General features: G+C 45.1%; 1 protein-coding gene across 1 annotated transcript in view; it reads right to left on the reverse strand.

Moving 5' to 3' along the window:
* PDE4D (phosphodiesterase 4D) overlaps nucleotides 1–20,872 on the reverse strand; it is a 490,210-nt gene that overhangs the window by 21,312 nt on the left and 448,026 nt on the right. Inside the window, exons 8-11 of the mRNA XM_030193159.1 lie at nucleotides 18,448–18,620; nucleotides 15,719–15,817; nucleotides 15,446–15,610; nucleotides 1,868–1,967 (exon numbers count right to left, since the gene is read on the reverse strand). Coding sequence (XP_030049019.1) covers nucleotides 1,868–1,967; nucleotides 15,446–15,610; nucleotides 15,719–15,817; nucleotides 18,448–18,620 — 537 coding nt within the window. The remainder of the gene's footprint in view (nucleotides 1–1,867; nucleotides 1,968–15,445; nucleotides 15,611–15,718; nucleotides 15,818–18,447; nucleotides 18,621–20,872) is intronic.

The following is a 20,872-nucleotide window of genomic DNA, read 5'->3' on the forward strand; positions in this document are numbered from 1 at the left end:
AGGTTTTACTTGGCATAATTGTCCACAACTAAATTTAGTCACACAGATGGTCGCTCAGCGTATTCTATAAACCACATGGAAATTTAGGCGAATTTTATAGAATGCGCCTGGGTGTATTTTTTTTCTGTGGCAGTTTATTTAGGCATGTGTGAAGGGGTTTATATAACACTGCCCCTCACCCTCAAGTATAGCCCTTCAGAGAGCCTGAAGCACCTTAAGATCACTAGTCCCGCCCCTGGAGGAAGTGAGCCCGGATGGGTGAAGTCAGAACCAGGAAATATAACAGCAGTGCTTTTTTTGTGCTGGTATGCAACGGTATGGCGTACCAGCACCTTTTTTTTGCCCCCTCCCCCCCCCCCCCCCCGGCGACCCTCCCGACAAGACCTGCACTTACTTTTTTTTTTTTAAAAGACGCGGAGGCGCGAACGATGGAGATGAGGGAAAGGGAAGAGAGGAGAAAAACTGCACATGGATGGAGAAAATAGGCAAAAGCTGGATCCACGTTATACCTCCTCCAGTCAATTCCACAGAGGAGGACACAGCTTTTACTTATGGATGTAGGGCAAGAAATGAAGAAGAAAGGAGGAAAGTAAAGAAATAAATGGAAAGGAAGCCCTGGAAAGGGAGTTAAGAGAACAGATAGAGAGCAGCAGAATCAGAGACTGGGACCAACATGATCAGAAAAACAAAGACATCAGACAACAAAGGTAGAAAAAATCATTTTATTTTCATTTTAGTGTTTGGAATATGTCCAATTTGAGAATTTACATCTGTTGTCTTATTTTGCACTGGGTATACTGGAGCTGTAAGAGCTTACAGAAATTATTTATAATGAAAATAATCATGTTATTTTTTTTCTTCTATACTAGTATAATATATTTTCAATGATATCTGTTTATATGCGCCATGGCTGGTATAAGGGGTGTGGCTATCATAGGGGTGGAGCCATATGTGGTGGCCCCGTCCACAATGAGTACCGCACCTTTTTTTCTACAAAAAAAGCACTGTATAACAGGCAGAGCCAGGCTGGGGATAAGGAGGCCCAGGGAAGGAAGAACTGAAGCCCTAGCATATGCCGCTACAACTTATGTCTAGTGATCATGACCTGACTGAGGTAAGCCACTTTTTAAGACTTGCAAGCTTTGCTCTGAGGTCTGGCTGGAACTCAGAAAAAGACTGAAAGAGAACTTTTAGACTGTGTTTGGGGCAAGGCAACCCCACCAGCCACAGACTGTGTTCTGGGCCTTGTCAGCCACACAACTAGATTCACTGAACTACAGAGATGTTTCACCTTTTGTCTCTGGCCTTGTGACGTAACAGGCCTCAGTTTTCAGTTAATAAAACACTTGTTTCACTTCTATACCTTGGGCCGGCTGTGTTATTTCGCAGGCCCACCCTCAACTCTCGCTCGCGATATCACAGCATGATATATAGAATCTAGCCCTAACTGTCAGCATTAGCAGCAAATGCATCTTAGTAAGGAGACTAGGGCTGTACTGAATATTCATATTCGATTCGGCCCTGAAACTATTATTTGTGTTTGACATAATAGTGACTTAAATTCAAATAATCCTGGGCTCTACCGTGCTGAATCCTACTGAAATAAACACTTGATCTCTGATTTTACTTTGCTTCTTTTATTATTTGTTATGTTAAAGCTCAATGCCCATTATTTGTATTTGGTATTCGACTGAATAATATTTTTCATTATTTGTATTCGGTCGAATAATAAAATATGCTATTCGGTACAGCTCTAAAATAGACCCCAAGCACTTTATGTTCTTCACAAATCCTGTGTGCTGCTCTCTCTGGATAACATTTGAGAAAATAGAAGGTTTATATTTACATTTAATTCTATCAGACTTACTTGTGTTGATAAGAAATTGGTTTGAGACCCCGGGATGATCTACATCATGTATTGCACTGGCAAAGATTGCAGCAAGAATTTCTAGATCCGTAAAAACTGCCTAGAAAAACACAAAGATGAAATTTAATTAATCCCTAAGGACGCAACCACATACTTTTCCCCACTGCCAAAACCAGCCAGGTCGGCACATTGCCAGTATACAAAAACATGATCAGTCACTTCACCTGGAAATTAAAGAGTAATTCTATAAACAAGTTGTCAACATTTTCATATGAAATGCACGCTATGCATTTGGTTAGAATTCCAGCATATATGTGCATGTTTGTGCACAAATGCGTGTAAATGCCAAAAATCCACTTAAGCGTTATTTTGTAAATTTGTACATACATAGAGTGCATTTGATGGGTTGGTACATACACAGGAAGAGTCTGGGCAGAGTGTGGACAGGATTTATACTTACGTGCATCTCTCTGGTGCCTACTTTCCTTTGTAACAGCAATTCCCACCCTAGTCCTCAGGTTTTCGGGATATCCACAATGAATACGCATGAGACAGATTTGAATGCAACTGATGCAGTAAATGCAAATCTATCTCATAAGTATTCATTGTGAGACAGTGAACCATATGCACATACTTTTCTCCATGTAGACTTTGCAAGACTTTGAAAGCAGATGTATACTAGAGAGCTGCAAGGGAATGAGGATTGTGGGAATCCAGCGGCACCCGCAGAATTCCCGAAGGAATGGAAGAAGTTGACACAGGATTCTTGTGAAAGAGTAGTCAATATCTCTGGTGATGCTAGAATGAGGCTTGGAATGCACTAAAATAAGGAACTGAAGTGCCGGAATAGGCCTGGAATTCTCAGAGGCAGCCGGAACACCAGACTGAGGCTTGCAACACTAATGGGTTGAATAGTGAATACCGTCCAAAACACAGCGGGAGGCTGAAGGAGTCAGGAGGAAATGGAGGGCTGCGAGTGAGTAAGTAATAGCGTTGACTCCTGTGGGTACAGGTGGTGATAGAGGAGATCAATTGCAGGGATAGGTGGGGATGGAATGGATCTTAGCGGATTCAGGTAGGTATGGGTTAGATTCCATTCGGGATGGGTGCAATTTCTGTCCCCAAATCTCTAATTTACACATATACTTTTTCCTTAAAAATTACCCTGGGAAAACCATTAGTATACATTTACACCTGCTCTTTAGGGTGCACAATTTTTCTGGGTTAATTTATGCACATGCAGTCTATTTGTAAATGAACCCCCCCCCTTTCCCGACCCTGCCCTTGGAAGCACCTTCCAAAAAATCGGGTAAACTTAGGGGGTGCACAGGCTGCAGTGCATATGAAGTGGCCGCTTTGTGACTGGTTATTTCTGTGAATGCAGCTGCTTTGGTGTTAAATTGTGGAAAGCAGAATATTAAATTAAATGAACTAAAAAGAATTCTACTGACAATAAAGGATCTATGGCAAGCATCAGCTCCTCTGTCTAACATATGGATATCCTGCAACTGAAATAATGTACATAGAGAGAAGTCAATGGCTGCAGAGTATCATGGAGGTAATTCTGTAACTTGGTGCCTTGAATTAGATACGTCGGTGGAGTGGGATGAAAACTGAATCTATAACTGCACTTGGGCATACTTAAAATGTGTCTTATGCCAGGTCAAGAATGGTCTAAGTGGGCGTGCCTAGGTGTGCCAATCAACGAGTACAAGCGTATGTTGCATGCATTGTTTGATGCATATGCCCAAGGACTGCTCATGTGTACAGTTAGGGGCTACTTTACAGAACAGTGAGTAGTGTATTTTGGCGCATAATTGCCAATCAAGGTGACACTTATACATGCAAAGCCCGTGTAACTGCACATGCCATTTACAGAAGTGCTTCCTAGATCTGTCTTTCAGAAGCAGAACATTATGAATCCTTTGACAGCGGTTCCATCAATTCTAAAGTGCAGACTTTCACACAGAATGAAAGCATAGAGTATGCCTGCATCTGACCTGTTATCAAGTCCAGTTCACCTACGCCCAATAGAAATTGGGCATCAAATAAAAGAAAAATACTATTGCCACACATTACATTACATCAAGGACTTCTATTCTGCAATAACCTGATCAGTTCCATGCGGATAAAATAGTTAAAAAGAGAACCAGAACAACCATTTGGGAATTTACAAAACCTGAAAACAATACCTCAAATATAACCATTTCACATATCTATATAAATAAAAGGCACCACTGAAGCCTCCAGCCGGAAGTGTGAAGCGCCAGAGATATCCGGTTTCCCCATGAGTGAAGGAAAACAGTACAGCAGGAAATCCCACGAAACTGTGAAGGACTCAGAGGGGGGAGGGGAGAGAGATGCCCTCACTCTCTCTGTAACAAAAACACAGAACAGCAGGAAACAACACTGAAGGACTGGACTCCGAGGGGGGAGGGGGAGGGGGAGGGAGAGAGGGCAGAGGGCAGGGACACACACACTCCCACATGCACACTCTGAAGAAAACCTTGCTAGCCCCCATTTCATTTGCATCAGAAACGGGATTTTTTTTTACTAGTTTTTAAATAAAACAGTCTTCAGTTGTTTAAGGAAGTACATAAGTACATAAGTAATGCCATACTGGGAAAAGACCAAGGGTCCATCGAGCCCAGCATCCTGTCCACGACAGCGGCCAATCCAGGCCAAGGGCACCTGGCAAGCTTCCCAAACGTACAAACATTCTATACATGTTATTCCTGGAATTTTTGATTTTTCCAAGTCCGTTTAGTAGCGGTTTATGGACTTGTCCTTTAGGAATCCATCCAACCCCTTTTTAAACTCTGCTAAGCTAACCGCCTTCACCACTTTCTCCGGCAACGAATTCCAGAGTTTAATTACACGTTGGGTGAAGAAAAATTTTCTCCGATTTGTTTTAAATTTACTATACTGTAGTTTCATCGCATGCCCCCTAGTATTTTTGGAAAGCGTGAACAGACGCTTCACATCCACCTGTTCTACTCCACTCATTATTTTATATACTTCTATCATGTCTCCCCTCAGCCGTCTCTTCTCCAAGCTGTATAGCCCTAGCCTCCTTAGTCTTTCTTCATAGGGAAGTCGTCCCATCCCTGCTATCATTTTAGTCGCCCTTCGCTGCACCTTTTCCAATTCTACTATATCTCAAGAAAGGACCACAAATGAAGCAGAGAGAGGACAGAAGAAGGAAGAGAATTCCACATTGTTGAGGCTTGATATGGAATTGAAGCCAAAAGTTGTTTAAAATATTTAACCGACTTAACTGTAGGAAAATAACAGAAATATTTGCCCCCTCAAAAGCTGTCTTTTCAATACAGAGAAAAATCCCACCCATTAAACAGGAATATTTCCTTGTAGAGTCTGATAAACCACTGTACACAACTTAAAATGACATCTTGCTATAATGTTACATTAGTTATGTTAAATGGTCAAATATTGCTCATGAACAGATGCATAATTTCTTGATGTCATATATTTCATATTTCCTACTGACAGAATTGCATACAGAGTAATAATTACATTTTTCTAATGAAATAAAATGAAGGACATTCACCAATTTTATTCATGAATAGTATATGCCTTCTAAGCAGTGGTTATATCAAATTTATAAGGCTGCTACTGCGTGAGAGATGTAATACGAGTTCCTCACTGTCTATTGATTTTCCTTTAAGAAATAAAGCAGTCAGCAATTCCTGTAGCTCCACTCCACTGGTGCAGGGCAGTAATCTGCTTACACCTTGAATGACAAGTTACGTTAAACTGATTTTGCACACACTAATGGGTCAATTTTCAAACAGGGCATTCAGGGGCCCTTTTACAAAATGTCTGTAAGACCATCACAGCAGCCACCAGCGAGTGTGCACCATTTTCGGAGAATTTTAAAAAATTTTATAGCATGGCACTAACCTGGCGGTAATCAGGCATCGAAATGTGCTGCCTGGTTACTGCAGGAACCCTTACCACCCACCTCAATGGGTGGCAGTTAAGTGCTCTCCCCGCATGGCCACGTGGTAAGTGTAATCTTACCGAATGGCCATTTTTTAAGGGCTTTTTACCTGCTGCAGAAAATAGGGCCCTGGCGCGCAGGAAAAACGGCCCTTTTTCCCCGCAGCTTGGTAAAAGGGCCCCTCAGCCATAGCTACTATTTTGCACATATACCCCTGGATTCTATATAGGTCGCTAAAAGCTGGGCGCCTCATTCTGGGCACATACCTAATCTAATCAGTTAATCATATGATAACCATCAATTATTAACATTGATTTGCATTAATTAGGATTTATACAAGGATCTGTGATCTGTCCCGTGCCCTATTTCACAACATGTGTACCTCAATTTTATTGTGCACAAACTCCAAAGGTGTGTAGCTATGGGAAGGGCATGAGTGGATCAAGTGGTGTTCCCAGAAGTTATTAGTGTTGTTACAGAATACTATCAATTGCGTATTTGACTGCTGTAAATTGAGCGCTGGCATTTACAACCAGATTTTGGCAGACGTAAATGTTGGCGTCCAAAGATAGGCACAAAATCCACACTGAGGTGTTATTCTATAAAGGGTCTAGACATTATGGCACCCAATATCAGCACCTACATATACAGTGGGGGAAATAAGTATTTGATCCCTTGCTGATTTTGTAAGTTTGCCCACTGACAAAGACATGAGCAGCCCATAATTGAAGGGTAGGTTATTGGTAACAGTGAGAGATAGCACATCACAAATTAAATCCGGAAAATCACATTGTGGAAAGTATATGAATTTATTTGCATTCTGCAGAGGGAAATAAGTATTTGATCCCCCACCAACCAGTAAGAGATCTGGCCCCTACAGACCAGGTAGATGCTCCAAATCAACTCGTTACCTGCATGACAGACAGCTGTCGGCAATGGTCACCTGTATGAAAGACACCTGTCCACAGACTCAGTGAATCAGTCAGACTCTAACCTCTACAAAATGGCCAAGAGCAAGGAGCTGTCTAAGGATGTCAGGGACAAGATCATACACCTGCACAAGGCTGGAATGGGCTACAAAACCATCAGTAAGACGCTGGGCGAGAAGGAGACAACTGTTGGTGCCATAGTAAGAAAATGGAAGAAGTACAAAATGACTGTCAATCGACAAAGATCTGGGGCTCCACGCAAAATCTCACCTCGTGGGGTATCCTTGATCATGAGGAAGGTTAGAAATCAGCCTACAACTACAAGGGGGGAACTTGTCAATGATCTCAAGGCAGCTGGGACCACTGTCACCACGAAAACCATTGGTAACACATTACGACATAACGGATTGCAATCCTGCAGTGCCCGCAAGGTCCCCCTGCTCCGGAAGGCACATGTGACGGCCCGTCTGAAGTTTGCCAGTGAACACCTGGATGATGCCGAGAGTGATTGGGAGAAGGTGCTGTGGTCAGATGAGACAAAAATTGAGCTCTTTGGCATGAACTCAACTCGCCGTGTTTGGAGGAAGAGAAATGCTGCCTATGACCCAAAGAACACCGTCCCCACTGTCAAGCATGGAGGTGGAAATGTTATGTTTTGGGGGTGTTTCTCTGCTAAGGGCACATGACTACTTCACCGCATCAATGGGAGAATGGATGGGGCCATGTACCGTACAATTCTGAGTGACAACCTCCTTCCCTCCGCCAGGGCCTTAAAAATGGGTCGTGGCTGGGTCTTCCAGCACGACAATGACCCAAAACATACAGCCAAGGCAACAAAGGAGTGGCTCAGGAAGAAGCACATTAGGGTCATGGAGTGGCCTAGCCAGTCACCAGACCTTAATCCCATTGAAAACTTATGGAGGGAGCTGAAGCTGCGAGTTGCCAAGCGACAGCCCAGAACTCTTAATGATTTAGAGATGATCTGCAAAGAGGAGTGGACCAAAATTCCTCCTGACATGTGTGCAAACCTCATCATCAACTACAGAAGACGTCTGACCGCTGTGCTTGCCAACAAGGGTTTTGCCACCAAGTATTAGGTCTTGTTTGCCAGAGGGATTAAATACTTATTTCCCTCTGCAGAATGCAAATAAATTCATATACTTTCCACAATGTGATTTTCCGGATTTAATTTGTGATGTGCTATCTCTCACTGTTACCAATAACCTACCCTTCAATTATGGGCTGCTCATGTCTTTGTCAGTGGGCAAACTTACAAAATCAGCAAGGGATCAAATACTTATTTCCCCCACTGTATAAGGATATAGGCCCTTATTTCAGGGACGTAGCCAGACTTCGGCGGGAGGGGGGTCCAGAGCCCGAGGTGAGGGGGCACATTTTAGCCCCTACCGGCACCACTGACCCCCCCGCCCCTTTCGACCCCCCGCCGCTGCCAATCCTCCATCGCCACCACCAGGTACCTTTGCTGGTGGGGGTTCCCAACCCCCGCCAGCCGAAGTCCCCTTCAGCGCCGGTCTCAAAGTCCAGCAGGACGTCAGGACTCACAGAAACAAAATCCAGATCAGCAATGCGCCGGAGACAGGTGCTGAAAAGGACCGGCTGGTGGGGGTTGGGGACCCCCGCCAGCAAAGGTATCTGACGGCGGCAGGAGGGTCAAATGTGGCGGGGGAGAGTCAGCAGTGGCGGGGGGGGGGGGGGGGAGCAGGAGGGCCAGGGCTAAATCTGCGGGGGCCCATGCCCCTGTGGCCCCACCTAGCTAAGCCCCTGCCTTATTCTACAAAGATTATGCTCCTAAATTATAAATGTAATCTATGGGGTCACGTGATGCGCTGAGAGGGCAAGACGTTAATCGCTGCTCTCCGAGGCCAAACACCTAAAACCGACATAATTCGGCATTCAAACTGCACAGAAATAGCTGAAAAGACCTCAACAGACCAAGGAGAAGTCGTGGATGGACAAATTTGTCGAAAAATCGAGTAAAACAATGCCTGCTCGGAGCGTCAAAAAGGAGTCAGAGAAACCGCGAACAGCGGACTCGGGCGCGGAGCGTCAGACACCATGCAGCGGGCTCTCCTTCACAGAGGAGCAGCTGCTACAATTAACTACCGCGGTGACCCGAGCACTGGAACCGCGCTTCGAGCAACTATCAGCACAGTTTGGAAGCTTTGAAACCAGGCTAACAGATGTCACGAAACAGGCGGGTGAATTAGAACACCGACTCTCAGATCTGGAAGACACCCACCCCCCGCTACAGCAATCGGTCACACAGTTGCAAGAAACAGTGAAGGCGCTCAATGAAAAACTAGATGACCTCGAGAACAGGTCAAGGCGCAGCAACCTGCGGATAATTGGCTTACCTGAGTCGGTCAGCGACACTGCCCTAGCTACGGTAGTGGAAAACTGGCTGAAGTCAGAATTTGCCTTGTCAGATCACTCGGGGGCCCTATGTCTGGAACGAGTACACAGAGTTGGAAAAATTCAAGATGGCCGCCAGACCCCTCGTGCAGTTATTCTAAAGGTTCACAACTATTTGCACAAACTAGAGATCTTGAGAGGCTATAAATTAAAGAGGGAAACAATAAAGTATGATGGACATCTCATACGAATTTTTCAAGATTACTCAGTTTCCCTGCAAGAACGACGGAGGAAGTTTAATCCACTCTGCCGCCGGCTGCAAGATCTCCAGATAAGATTCATGTTCACCTATCCTGCAACGCTCCGCATCCGCCATAATGGAGGATGGAAAGCATTTGATTCCGATCAAGCAGCCAAAGAATTTATCACTGGACTGGAGAACGCGAGGCCAGAACAGAAGGGCCGGGAGGCTGGGAATGACATAGCGTAAGCTGACTCTGGTGGCTGTAACTGGTGCAGTAAGTAATGTTAGATGAGAACATGTTAATAGCATTAAGGTGAGAAGCCTCGTGCATGGTAGGGACTTCCAAGTTAACACAATAGGTAGATGGATAGGGAGATAGGGGAAGGAAGGAGTTTGGGGAAGGATAGATCGGGGGGGAGGAAGGGGGGGGAGGAATTACATAGGGGGACAACACAAGATATAAACACGTGTGAAGGCACATACATCTGGGTCAGTCTGACACTTCAAATAGTTTCACAGGAAGCAACTAAGAGACACACAAAGGAGCGGTGTGCAGTGGGAAGAGAAGAACCCCGGAGCAAGGCTGGGTGCCCTGGGGCAATAAAACAACAACAATCTTCGCGACTTGAGAACCACATAGATATAAATGTCGATGGGTAAGGTACGTTTGGCCTCTTGGAATGTGGGGGGTATTTCCTCCCCGATCAAGAGAGCTAAAATTTTGGCAGCCCTCAATCGACACAAAGTTGGAATAGCGTGTCTCCAAGAGACGCGACTCTCCCAGGAAGAACATGAGAAGCTTAAGCGTCACTGGGTGGGAGAGGTGTTTTGCTCCCCGGCCACAGGTCGCAGAGGGGGAGTAGCCATTTTAATTCACAAAACACTCATGTGCTCCGCAGCTCTGTGGTTTAAGGATGGAGAGGGAAGACTGGTGGGAGTCAAACTTAACTTGCAGGGCAAGGAGTTGCTACTAGCATCGGTTTATGGGCCCAACGCACGTGCTCAACAATTCTATGCCCAACTGTTGGCACGCTGCCAGAGTCAAGGAATGCAGCCATTAATACTAGCTGGAGATATGAACTTGGTTATGGATGCAGATTTAGATAGATCACACACATCGAAGCAGCGTGCGGTTCTCTCCCCCTCCATTCTGGAACTCTTCTGTCAGGAACTAGGATTGGTGGATCCTTGGAGGACCCTACATGGAGAGGAGAGAGACTACACACACACTTCCAGAGCACATCAAACACAATCGAGAATAGATTACATCCTTGCCTCCCAAGATATTTTTGCCAAAATCACGTCAGCCACGATAGGACCAGAAGAGATCTCTGATCACTCCCCCATTTGGGTAGAGATTGAGTCTGGGGCATCTTCGCAGGGGGCGCCAGGGTGGAGGTTTCCAGCATACCTGACCTCCTCCAGGGAGTTCCAATTACATTTACAGAAGAAATGGGAAGAATTCACAGAACACAACTCTGAGCACTCAGAGGACTCTATTTTGTTTTGGTCCACTGCCAAGGCGGTGCTCAGAGGCGAGATAATCGCATATGTAAGCAACCGGAATAAAAAGATAACACAGAGAATAGTGGCTTTGGAAAAGGAGTTGAGAGGGGCGAGAAGAAAATACACCAGGGATCCCACCCAGCCCCACTTTGAATTACTCATGTCCATCAAAGCAGCCTTAAATAGTTTAATACATGAAAGGACAATGAAATCCTTGCTGTTTAGGAAATACCAGCTCTATAAATTCGGGGATAAAGCAGGCAGGATGATGGCCAGGCTAGTGAAAGGCGCCCGGAAACCACACTTTATCCCAGCTATAAGAAGGAAGGGGGGCGGGATCACCAATAACCTAAAAGAAATTGCCCAGATATTTTTCACCCATTTCTCCACATTATATGGGGGAAAGCGAGAGCACAGCAGCAAAGAGACAGCTATTAAGGCTTATTTGCAAAACCGAGAGTTGGGGGATGTCCTGACAGCCCACCGGGACTTGTTAAATCAGCCAGTGGCGGCAAAGGAGCTACAGAAAGCCATAGGGGCCTTGAAACATCATTCTGCACCGGGTCCCGATGGGCTGTCCGGGGAATTCTATAAAATGCTGAAAATGCAGATTCTAGGCCCACTGACGGACTACCTTAACTCGGTGGTGGAGGAGGGCAGCCTCCCACGACATGAAAATATGGCCGCCATTTGCCTCATTCCCAAAAAAGACAAGGACCCCCTAGAACCTAGCTCCTACCGGCCAATCTCACTCATAAATGTAGAAGTTAAATTATTGTCACGCATACTGGCAGATAGGCTGGCGCCCCTAATGCCACAACTGGTGCACGAGGAGCAAGCCGGGTTTGTGAGGGGCCGCCAGTCTGTCCTTAATGTCAGGAAACTAATTTTAGCAGTGCTGTCAGGGGAACATCCAGAGACAGAAAAGATGCTTGCGAGCCTAGACGCGGAACGTGCTTTTGACAGAGTGGAATGGCCATTTTTGTTTGAAGTCCTGAAGGACAGAGGAATGTCAGGGTGGTTCCTTCAAGCGGTGAGGTCATTGTATACAACTCCACGGGCTAAGATTAGGGTAAATGGGGTCCTCACAGAAAGCTTCGCCATTGAAAGGGGCACCAGGCAGGGCTGCCCCCTGTCCCCATTGCTTTTCTTGTTAACGCTCGAACCGCTGCTGGCGGAGATTCGGGAGAATACAGACATAAAGGGCATACAGGTGTCCGGGAGGGAAATAAAGGTGCTCGCATATGCGGATGATGTGCTGATGTTGCTGAGCGAGCCGCAAAGTTCATTGCCGGCTCTCCTCTCCGTTCTAGATAGGTATGGACATCTCTCGGGCTACAAGCTCAACCGAACAAAGTCCCTGGCCCTACCAATTAGTGGGACAATGGAACACACATGGAGGGGCCCGTTTCCACTATTATGGGCAAAAAATCAGATCAGATACCTGGGAGTCATTATACCAGCAGATATGACAAAACTATATGAGATCAATGTCCTTCCCCTAATAGAGACAACCAGGAGATTACTACAGATGTGGGGCGCATGTCCTCTCTCTCTCGCGGGTCGGGTGGGTCTTTTTAACATGATGATCGCCCCAAAATGGCTTTATACGTTTCAGATGTTGCCCCTATATCTGAAGTCAAGGGAGGAGCGGGTCCTTAACCATTTGATACAGCAGTTTCTGTGGAATCGGAAGAGACCCAGACTGCCAATACAGGTGATACAGAAACCGAAATCACATGGGGGGATGGGACTGCTCAGCATTAGACACCTAACGATAGCGTGTGCCATGAGGCACATCAGAGATTGGCTAACGGGAGCACAAGATTTCTCGGCCACGCTCTTAGAGATGGGTTTGGCCCCCACTGCACACCTAGGATGGGGATTACATTCTTCAGGGCAGGGATTGGAGGAGGAGTTTGGAAAGCACCCGTTAATGACAGCAGCCAGAGCAGCATGGCAGTGGCTATGTAAGAGACATCATTTCGAATGGAGGGCGACCCCGTTCCTACCACTGTTTAACAACCCAGACTTCCCGGAGGGGACTTCCTCGGCAGCCTTCGCCAGATGGAGGAGGAATGGAATAAGATTCATTTGTCAGTTGGTGTCGGAGGAGGGCAAGACGCGAACATTTGCAGACCTGCAACAGGAATTTAAATTGACTGAACGTGATCGGTTTGCTTATTTACAAATCCAGCATTACATCACAGCTTTGGGCTGGAGCAACCTGAGCGAAGACGTACAGGATACCTTAAACACTGCCCTGACACTGGGAGCACAAAACTCAGTGCCGTTAAAATTCCATCATAGATTCCTGCAGGATTCTACAGAGGACATAGATTACCATACCAGAGCACAAAAATGGGCGGTCGACCTGCAGGTCGAAATTACAGGAGAAGTATTGAGCAGATTTTTGAACTCCATACGCAGAACATCTCTTTTCACTCGATTCTGGGAGATGCAATATAAATTTGCTTTAAGACTGCATGTCTCCCCAACGAGGGCCTTTAAGGCAGGCTTTGGTCTTTCAGCTGCCTGCCCATGGTGTGCGGGGGCCCCGGCCTCGTTGGCCCACATGTTTTGGTTTTGTCGACATGTGTCCAAACTGTGGACTCTCATTCTTGGGGAGACGAAGAAATACTGGGGGCGCACTGTTAAGAGACAACCTTTACTTCTTTTCGGAGACTTTAAGCAAACTAAACCCACATTGCCAGGTTTTTGCTCGTTTGTTCAGCGGGCTGTCCTGATGGGAAAACGGGTCATCCTCCTCCATTGGAGAGAACACAGGGGACCATCTATTGGAGCATGGAGGTCACAAATGATAGAACTGCTGAAGTTGGAGAGGCGCGGAGTTCAAGATCTGGATTCCATAGAGGGTCGGGGGTTTCAAAGAACATGGGCAGGCTTTTGGGACACACTGCAACCCCTAGCACGCAGTAGGCTTTTGAATTGATAGTGTCATAGGAACGAAGGACAGACTGTTGAACGTTATCTTGTGTTGCGGGCCCGGGGGGGGGGGAAGGGGAAAAGGGGGGGAGGGGGGGCGCTCTATTTGGGAGGGGGAGGGGGGGGAAGGGGGGGTGGGGAGAAAATAGCACACCGTTGTTAGTCAGACACATTTGAACCAGTGGAGATGTTTGTATATGGACTATGTCTGTCAAGTTTGGTTATGACTTTATAATAAACAGATTTAAACATAAATGTAATCTATGCTCCTACATACATTTAGGAGCATAAATTATGCTCCTAAATTTATGAGCGTAAACTTATGAGCATAAACTATGCTCATAAAATTAGGAGCATAAACTTTGTCGAATAAGGCCCATAGTGGGCCCCATGTGTACACAGAAGAAACAAATCTCCGCAAGGATATGCAATATATAACAAAACCGCAAAGGTGACTCAGGAAAAGAGTAAATGATGCAGCATCATCTACTCTTTTCCTGAGCCATAGTGGGCCCCACACAAGAATGCTCTTTTATGCCTGTTTTTCTGTACGCATAGAACTATGCACTACCAGACAACACAACTGGTTTTCTACACATACCTCAGCTGACAATTAAACTGAAGCGGCACTGAGATGTCCAGCACAGTGCCAAACGTCTAAGGAGTAGAGGAGTGGCCTAGTGGTTAGGGTGGTGGACTTTGGTCCTGGGGAACTGAGGAACTGAGTTCGATTCCCACTTCAGGCACATCTAAGGAGTGGAGGAGTGGCCTAGTGGTTAGGGTGGTGGACTTTGGTCCTGGGGAACTGAGGAACTGAGTTCGATTCCCACTTCAGCCAAAGGCTGCTCCTTGTGACTCTGGGCAAGTCACTTAACCCTCCATTGCCCCAGATACAAATTAAGTACCTGTATACAATATGTAAGCCGCATTGAGCCTAGTGGGAAAGTGCGGGGTACAAATATAACAAAAACAAAAACTGACCTCTAAATATTTTAAGGCAAACTAATGCAACAACACCCGAATTCTATATAGCGCAACTTAAGTTGTGCATGCAAATCCAATCGTATTCTGGATTTGATTGCGCAACTAAGTTAACAAGCCAATCAGCGCAGAAAATTGCCAATTAACGCATAATTACTGACACTAACTGGCTTTAATTATAATTTACATGCAGGACTGTCTAAGCGTGTTCTGTAACGTGATGGGCGCTAATTCTAAGTCGCATAGTTGGAAAGGGGGCGTGGCCACGAGCATGGAATGGACAAGTCATGGGCATTTCTAAAATCTATGTAGGTTGTTATAGAATACACCCAGTCCGCACCTGATTTAGGCATCGGCATTTACACCAGTTTTACTTGGCGAAACTGCCAATGACTAAATTTAGTCAAGCAGACAGGCGCTCAGCATATTCTATAAACCACACATAAATTTAGGCGTATTCTAAAAAGTACACCTAAATTTAGGTGCACTTTATAGAATATGCCTAGGTGTATTTTTTTTTGGCGTTGATTTTTTAGGCATGATATATAGAATCTAGTCCCAAATGTAAGCTAACAAATGCCTATCCCTAGGGAAAAGGGAACTGGACACCGAGTCATTTCCAAGGCATTTTTACTTACCTCCAAAGCAGGGGTTGATAGCAGCACGTGGGTAGACTGTGCGACATCTGCAGCATGTATATTGTTATGATATGCCACATCAGCATGGTAATGGTCTTCTAGAGTCATCAAGTATGTAATTAAAGTGTCTACTGGAATTTTAAAGGTTTTCAGCAAATCCCGTTCCTGAGGAGTAATAAGATTTGTTTCAAGGTTAGCTTGACAATGCAACTGATAACAGGAAGAGTTTACACAACTCCGTCATATTTGATGGAACTAAGTTCTTCACCTTACCTGAAAAATGGTGTGCGTGACCACTGTCAGAGGTCTGTTTCCAGAAAACTCTGCTACTTTGAAGATATTAAGGCCCCATTTGTTCACATCTTCCAGTTCCTAAGATTAAAGGATACAAGACAAAAGCTAAATACAATATTTTGCTTTTTAGCATTTTAAATTTGCATCGAAATATCCAAAGTATAACACAAACAGAAAATCAGACCATGGAGACCCTAACTTAGGGGAGAAGTTATCAACATGGGCTATGCTTCAAACATGATATGTTGCTGTTAACCCCAGTTATTAGTAACTACGTCTCACTGCATAAAATGGGACCTGTGTTAAAATAGTACATTAGTAGTAAAATAACACAACTTAACGGCAGTTCATGTTGATAACTACACCCCTCTGAGCCATTACAAAAAAATATGACCTGACTTCGGCAGCTAATGAATTCTGCTGAGAGCTTAAGCAGTTCTCTTCCGTAAAGCCCAATAGCTCCTTGTGTGCACCACCCTGGAAGCAATAAGGGCGAATGGCTTGTACAGAGTCCATTAATGGGGAGGGTGGGGTGGGTAGATCCTTACCTCTCCACATCAGGCTGGTAAGCGGTGGAGGCTTCAGGTCTCGCTGCCCAGGCCGATGGAAGAAGAGTTGGTGTCGGGGGGGGGGGGGGGGGGGGTTGAAGCCACGCAAGCAGCAAGAACAAGAATGGCTCTGATTGGAAGCGACTTTTGAATTAATGTGCAGCGGGAAAAATTCCCAAATGGGAATTCTTCTTCAAGCCTTGGGGTGGGACCAGACAGAGGGCTTAAAGAGAGGGCAGTCTCCTCAAAGCTGATCCTTCCTGCTCCTTGAAGGCGTCCTGTTTGCCCATCCACTCACCTTGGTGTAGGCGTTGTTATTGTCGCAGCTTTTGGAGCTACCCCAGCTAGGAGCACCTTCAAAGTAGGCCTTAACATTCACCAGGTGGTAAATGTTAGGCCTATGCTTGTAAGTGTAGACCTGAAGGTTCAGGTCTCCTTATTTTGCTCTTGCTGTTGTGGCGGAGCAAGGTATTTTGACTGTTTGCGTTAATTCTTTGTTTACAATTGCTGTTGTGGAAAGGCAAAGAATTTTGGCTAATTCTTGTTTAATGTTTTATTGCTCGGGTAATATGTTGTAACCATGAAGCTGTGGCCTTGTGTTTATACCAATAAATATTTGTTAAAGAATGTGGTCTGGTCAAATTGCTGTTGTTTAAATTATTGTCAGGTATAGGAGATGTCTCACATCCCCTGTTAATATATAGCTTACACTTAAAAGTCAAGGTGTACTGCAGTATAAAACAGTACTGTATGCCTCTGGGAGAGCACTCAACAAATTAAACTTTTGAGACAGCTATGGTGGTGGCCACTGTTCCCGAGCAGGAGTCTTCCAACTGCATTGTTGCCAATGGAGGGTGCTGCTTCAATATTGTGTTTTCAATCCCTAGGGACAAACAAGTTCCCTGAAGTCCTGCAGAGGTTGCCTGTCCCTCACTATCCAAAATGTGATAGTGAAACAGCACCCCCCCACTGGCAGGACTGTACGTGGAGGACTTTTACTCAGCTTACAGGGAAGAGCAATGGTGGCTACTTAACAAAAGTTGCCGAAGAACTTCCGAAAACTCTACTGTTTCCTTTTGCAGGAGAATGCAACAATCTCGCATTTCCCAGAATGAGGCTTAAAGGGACTATACCCTCAAGAATGGTTCCTTGGACAGCTCAAAAAAAGCATCATCATTCAAGACAATATGGAGTGAGCAGAAAGATCGTGCACTGGAGAGGTAGAACAACAAAGCTGGAAATCACATTGGACCTGAACTATGAAATTGGAAGAAATAGGCAAACTAGATTGGTTTTGAAATTTTTATCTTACATCATATTCTGTTTCCACCTGTCATACGAATGTATCACATGCACCACGTTTACTGAGCTTTATTTACGCCTGTTAGAAACTGGAGCTGCAGAATTTCAGAAGCTTACCAAAATTGATTTGGGCTCTTCAATAACACATTGCTTTCATAAGTGAGTGGAATCTTTATTTTAATGCCAGCAATGAGTTGTTAACAATGCAGTTCACCCAGGGGTGGACTGACCATTCGGGCAACCAGGGCAGTGCCCGAGGGCCCAAAGGCTCTAGGGGACCCAGAGGCTCTGCCCAGATGCCCGGTGCGCTGCTGGTGATCTAGTGGCCTCAGCGGGGGGAGGGAATGTTCTTTCCTGCCTGGTCTGCCACTATTCCCCCCCACCCGACACCACCGTATTTTAAAAATGGCAGCAGAGACTGTTGAGACCTGCGAGACTACTGTGGGAAGTCTCGGCCACCATGTTGAAAACACAGCGGTGCCGGCAGTCGGGGGAATAGCGGCAGCGCAGCAGGGAAGAAAGAACATGCCTCCCCTGCAGGGGCCACCAGTCTACCAGGACCCCTCAGGTAGGACCGGGGCAATGGGGGTGTTGGCTGCAGTGCCAGGGGTGGCTCGGGCAGCGGCCGGGCACAGACCACCCTCAGTGCCCGGGGGCCTGGACCACCCTCAGTCCGTCCCTTAGTTCACCCATGTATAGGTTACCATACACAATGCAGGTATTGTATCCATAAGGAAATAGGAATATTCATTTTAACTTTCATTAGGTCATGTACAAGAACAAATGAAATTCTTCAAAGGATACCATCCTGTTCTAGGTTTCTTAAAAAACAAAGGCAGGACTTCAGACATGTCTTACCTTGGCTAGAACCTCTTCCTGTTCAGTTTTGACTCCAAACCTTGGGATACTTGAATTTGTTAAACTTGAGCTGTGCATGAGTTTTTTCACCCCACTAATCTGCGACATAGGCCTCTTCTTTTTCTCTTTCTCTTTTTGTGCTGGAGAAGGTATTTCCACTTCATGCTGCTTGTCTAAAGTTCAATACAAATAAAGCTGATTAACACATTAAAAAAAATGAAATAAGAGAAAATAAATACTAATTTTTTTTAATCTGTTGTATTTGGATGTACCTGCATGAAGAAATAAATATTGTTATTGTACACCATTACCATAGCTCTTACGGGTGAAGGGGGGCACCTATATGTGGGTACAGAAGGTTTCTGGTAGGTTTTGCAGGGCTCGTGGTTTCCTCCACAAATGTAACAGGTAGGGGGCTAAGGGCCTGGGTACACCTGTCTGAAGTGCTCTGCACCTACTACGAAACTACTCCAGAGACATTCATGCGCTGTCATGGACCCGAGTATGACATCTGAGGCTAGCATAGAGACTGGCAAGTAATATTTTTAATCATGTTTTTTGAGGGTGGGAGGGGGTTAGTGACCACTTGGGGAGTAACAGGAGGTCATCCCCGATTTCCTTCAGTTGTCATCTGGTCATTTCGGGCACCTTTTTGTGCCTTATTTGTAATAAAAACAGGCCCGGGTGAAAATGTCCAAGTTTTAGTCCTGGACATCTTTGCTTTTTTCCATTATGGCTCAAAGACGTCCAAGTCTTAGGAACGGCCAAGTACCGCCTCCACCACGCCTCCTTGAGATTTGGACGTCCTTGCGACAGACTTCCAATAGAGACGTCCAAAATCAAGTTTTGATTATACCAATTTGGACATCTCTGAGAGATGGACGTCCAAGTGCCGATTTATGTCACTTTTTGGACGTCCATCTCCTTCGAAAATAAGCCTGATGGAGAAGATGCAATTTTCCACCAGCTGGTAACTTAGTCCCTGATGCAGCTGTTTCAAGGCAAAACATAGCCATGTCACGCACAGATATGTAAATCTCTGGAAGCCTTTGGATTTCAAATAAAGACCATTTATCTTCTTATTACATCTGCCTTTTGCTTTTATCTTTCACGTTGGATTTGGTGGAACGTTTGCCTTGTTGTTTTCTCACGCATGAAAAATATCTGTGAATAAAATTAATAGCATGGATCTGGAGGTTTCCTTATGAGTGTCAGCATTTCCATGTGGAAGTGGCAATTTTGCAACTCCCATGTACATATAACATCTCTTTCAAAATTACTCTAAGATAAGATGAATTTTTTTTTATTCGTACCCCATGCTTTCCCACTCATGGCAGGCTCAATGTGGCTTAGGTACTTATTGGTACCTGGGGCAATGGAGGGTTAAGTGACTTGCCCAGAGTCACAAGGAGCTGCCTGTGCCTGCAGTGGGAATCAAACCCAGTTCCCCAGGACCAAAGTCCTCCACTCTAACCACTAGGCCACTCCTCCATCTTGTTTGCAACTTTAGTGAAGATAAGCTGATGTAATACAAAAATATAAGCTGTTTTAATATTAAGCATTATAGTGCCCTTTTTATAAATACGTTGGAGTGCTGGGATAGAATTGTGGTTTACTGATAAGCCCCATTTGTTTACCAAATTGGAGTGACCTATACAAGTCACTTTGCAACTTTAGTGTAGGTATTTTCTGGGGCAGAGCATGGTTGGAGCTGCAATTTATCCACACACTTAATAAAACAGATGTGATCATAGGCGGTCACTGGCTCCTCTATATGGGGAAGCTAAAAGGGGTGAGGGGTGGGGACAGGGCAGAATTGGAGTTCATAATTGTCTGCCAACCTGCAGAAATAAGGATCAGTAAAATAGTTGCAGGTAACATATTAAATTTAGATACAAAAATATGTATCAAATGCCAAAGAATAAAGTGGCAAGAAAATTAAACAGTGCGAACTTCAGTAAATATTTATATATAGGTTTCTTAGGCAATTGAATTCTCCATAGAGGCCTGCAGCCAGTCTGCCTCTCTTCTCTCTTACACATCCCACTTGCCCTTAGCCATCAGATCCTGTCTGATGTTATGACAAAGTAAAAGTTTTGAAGTCACAATCCTTCCACTGCAAAACACTATATACAAACTTCTGCAAAAACACACTCAGAATGTCATCAAGATACCAGCAATAATTCCCCGGACTCAAAAAGAAGAACCTTACACATGAAAGGGATGCGAGCGCTGAATCATTTTTCAGCGCACATATAAAAAATGCCTTTTAAAAACGTTTTGCCGAAAATGGACATGTGGCAAAATGAAAATTGCCGTGTGTCCATTTTGGGTCTGAGACCTTACTGCCAGCCATTGACCTCACAGTAAGGTCTCATGCGGTATCTGGGCGGTAATGGTCTACGCACGTAAAATGCCGATTACC

Source organism: Microcaecilia unicolor, chromosome 2 (genome assembly GCF_901765095.1).
Source record: "Microcaecilia unicolor chromosome 2, aMicUni1.1, whole genome shotgun sequence".
Lineage (NCBI taxonomy): Eukaryota > Metazoa > Chordata > Amphibia > Gymnophiona > Siphonopidae > Microcaecilia > Microcaecilia unicolor.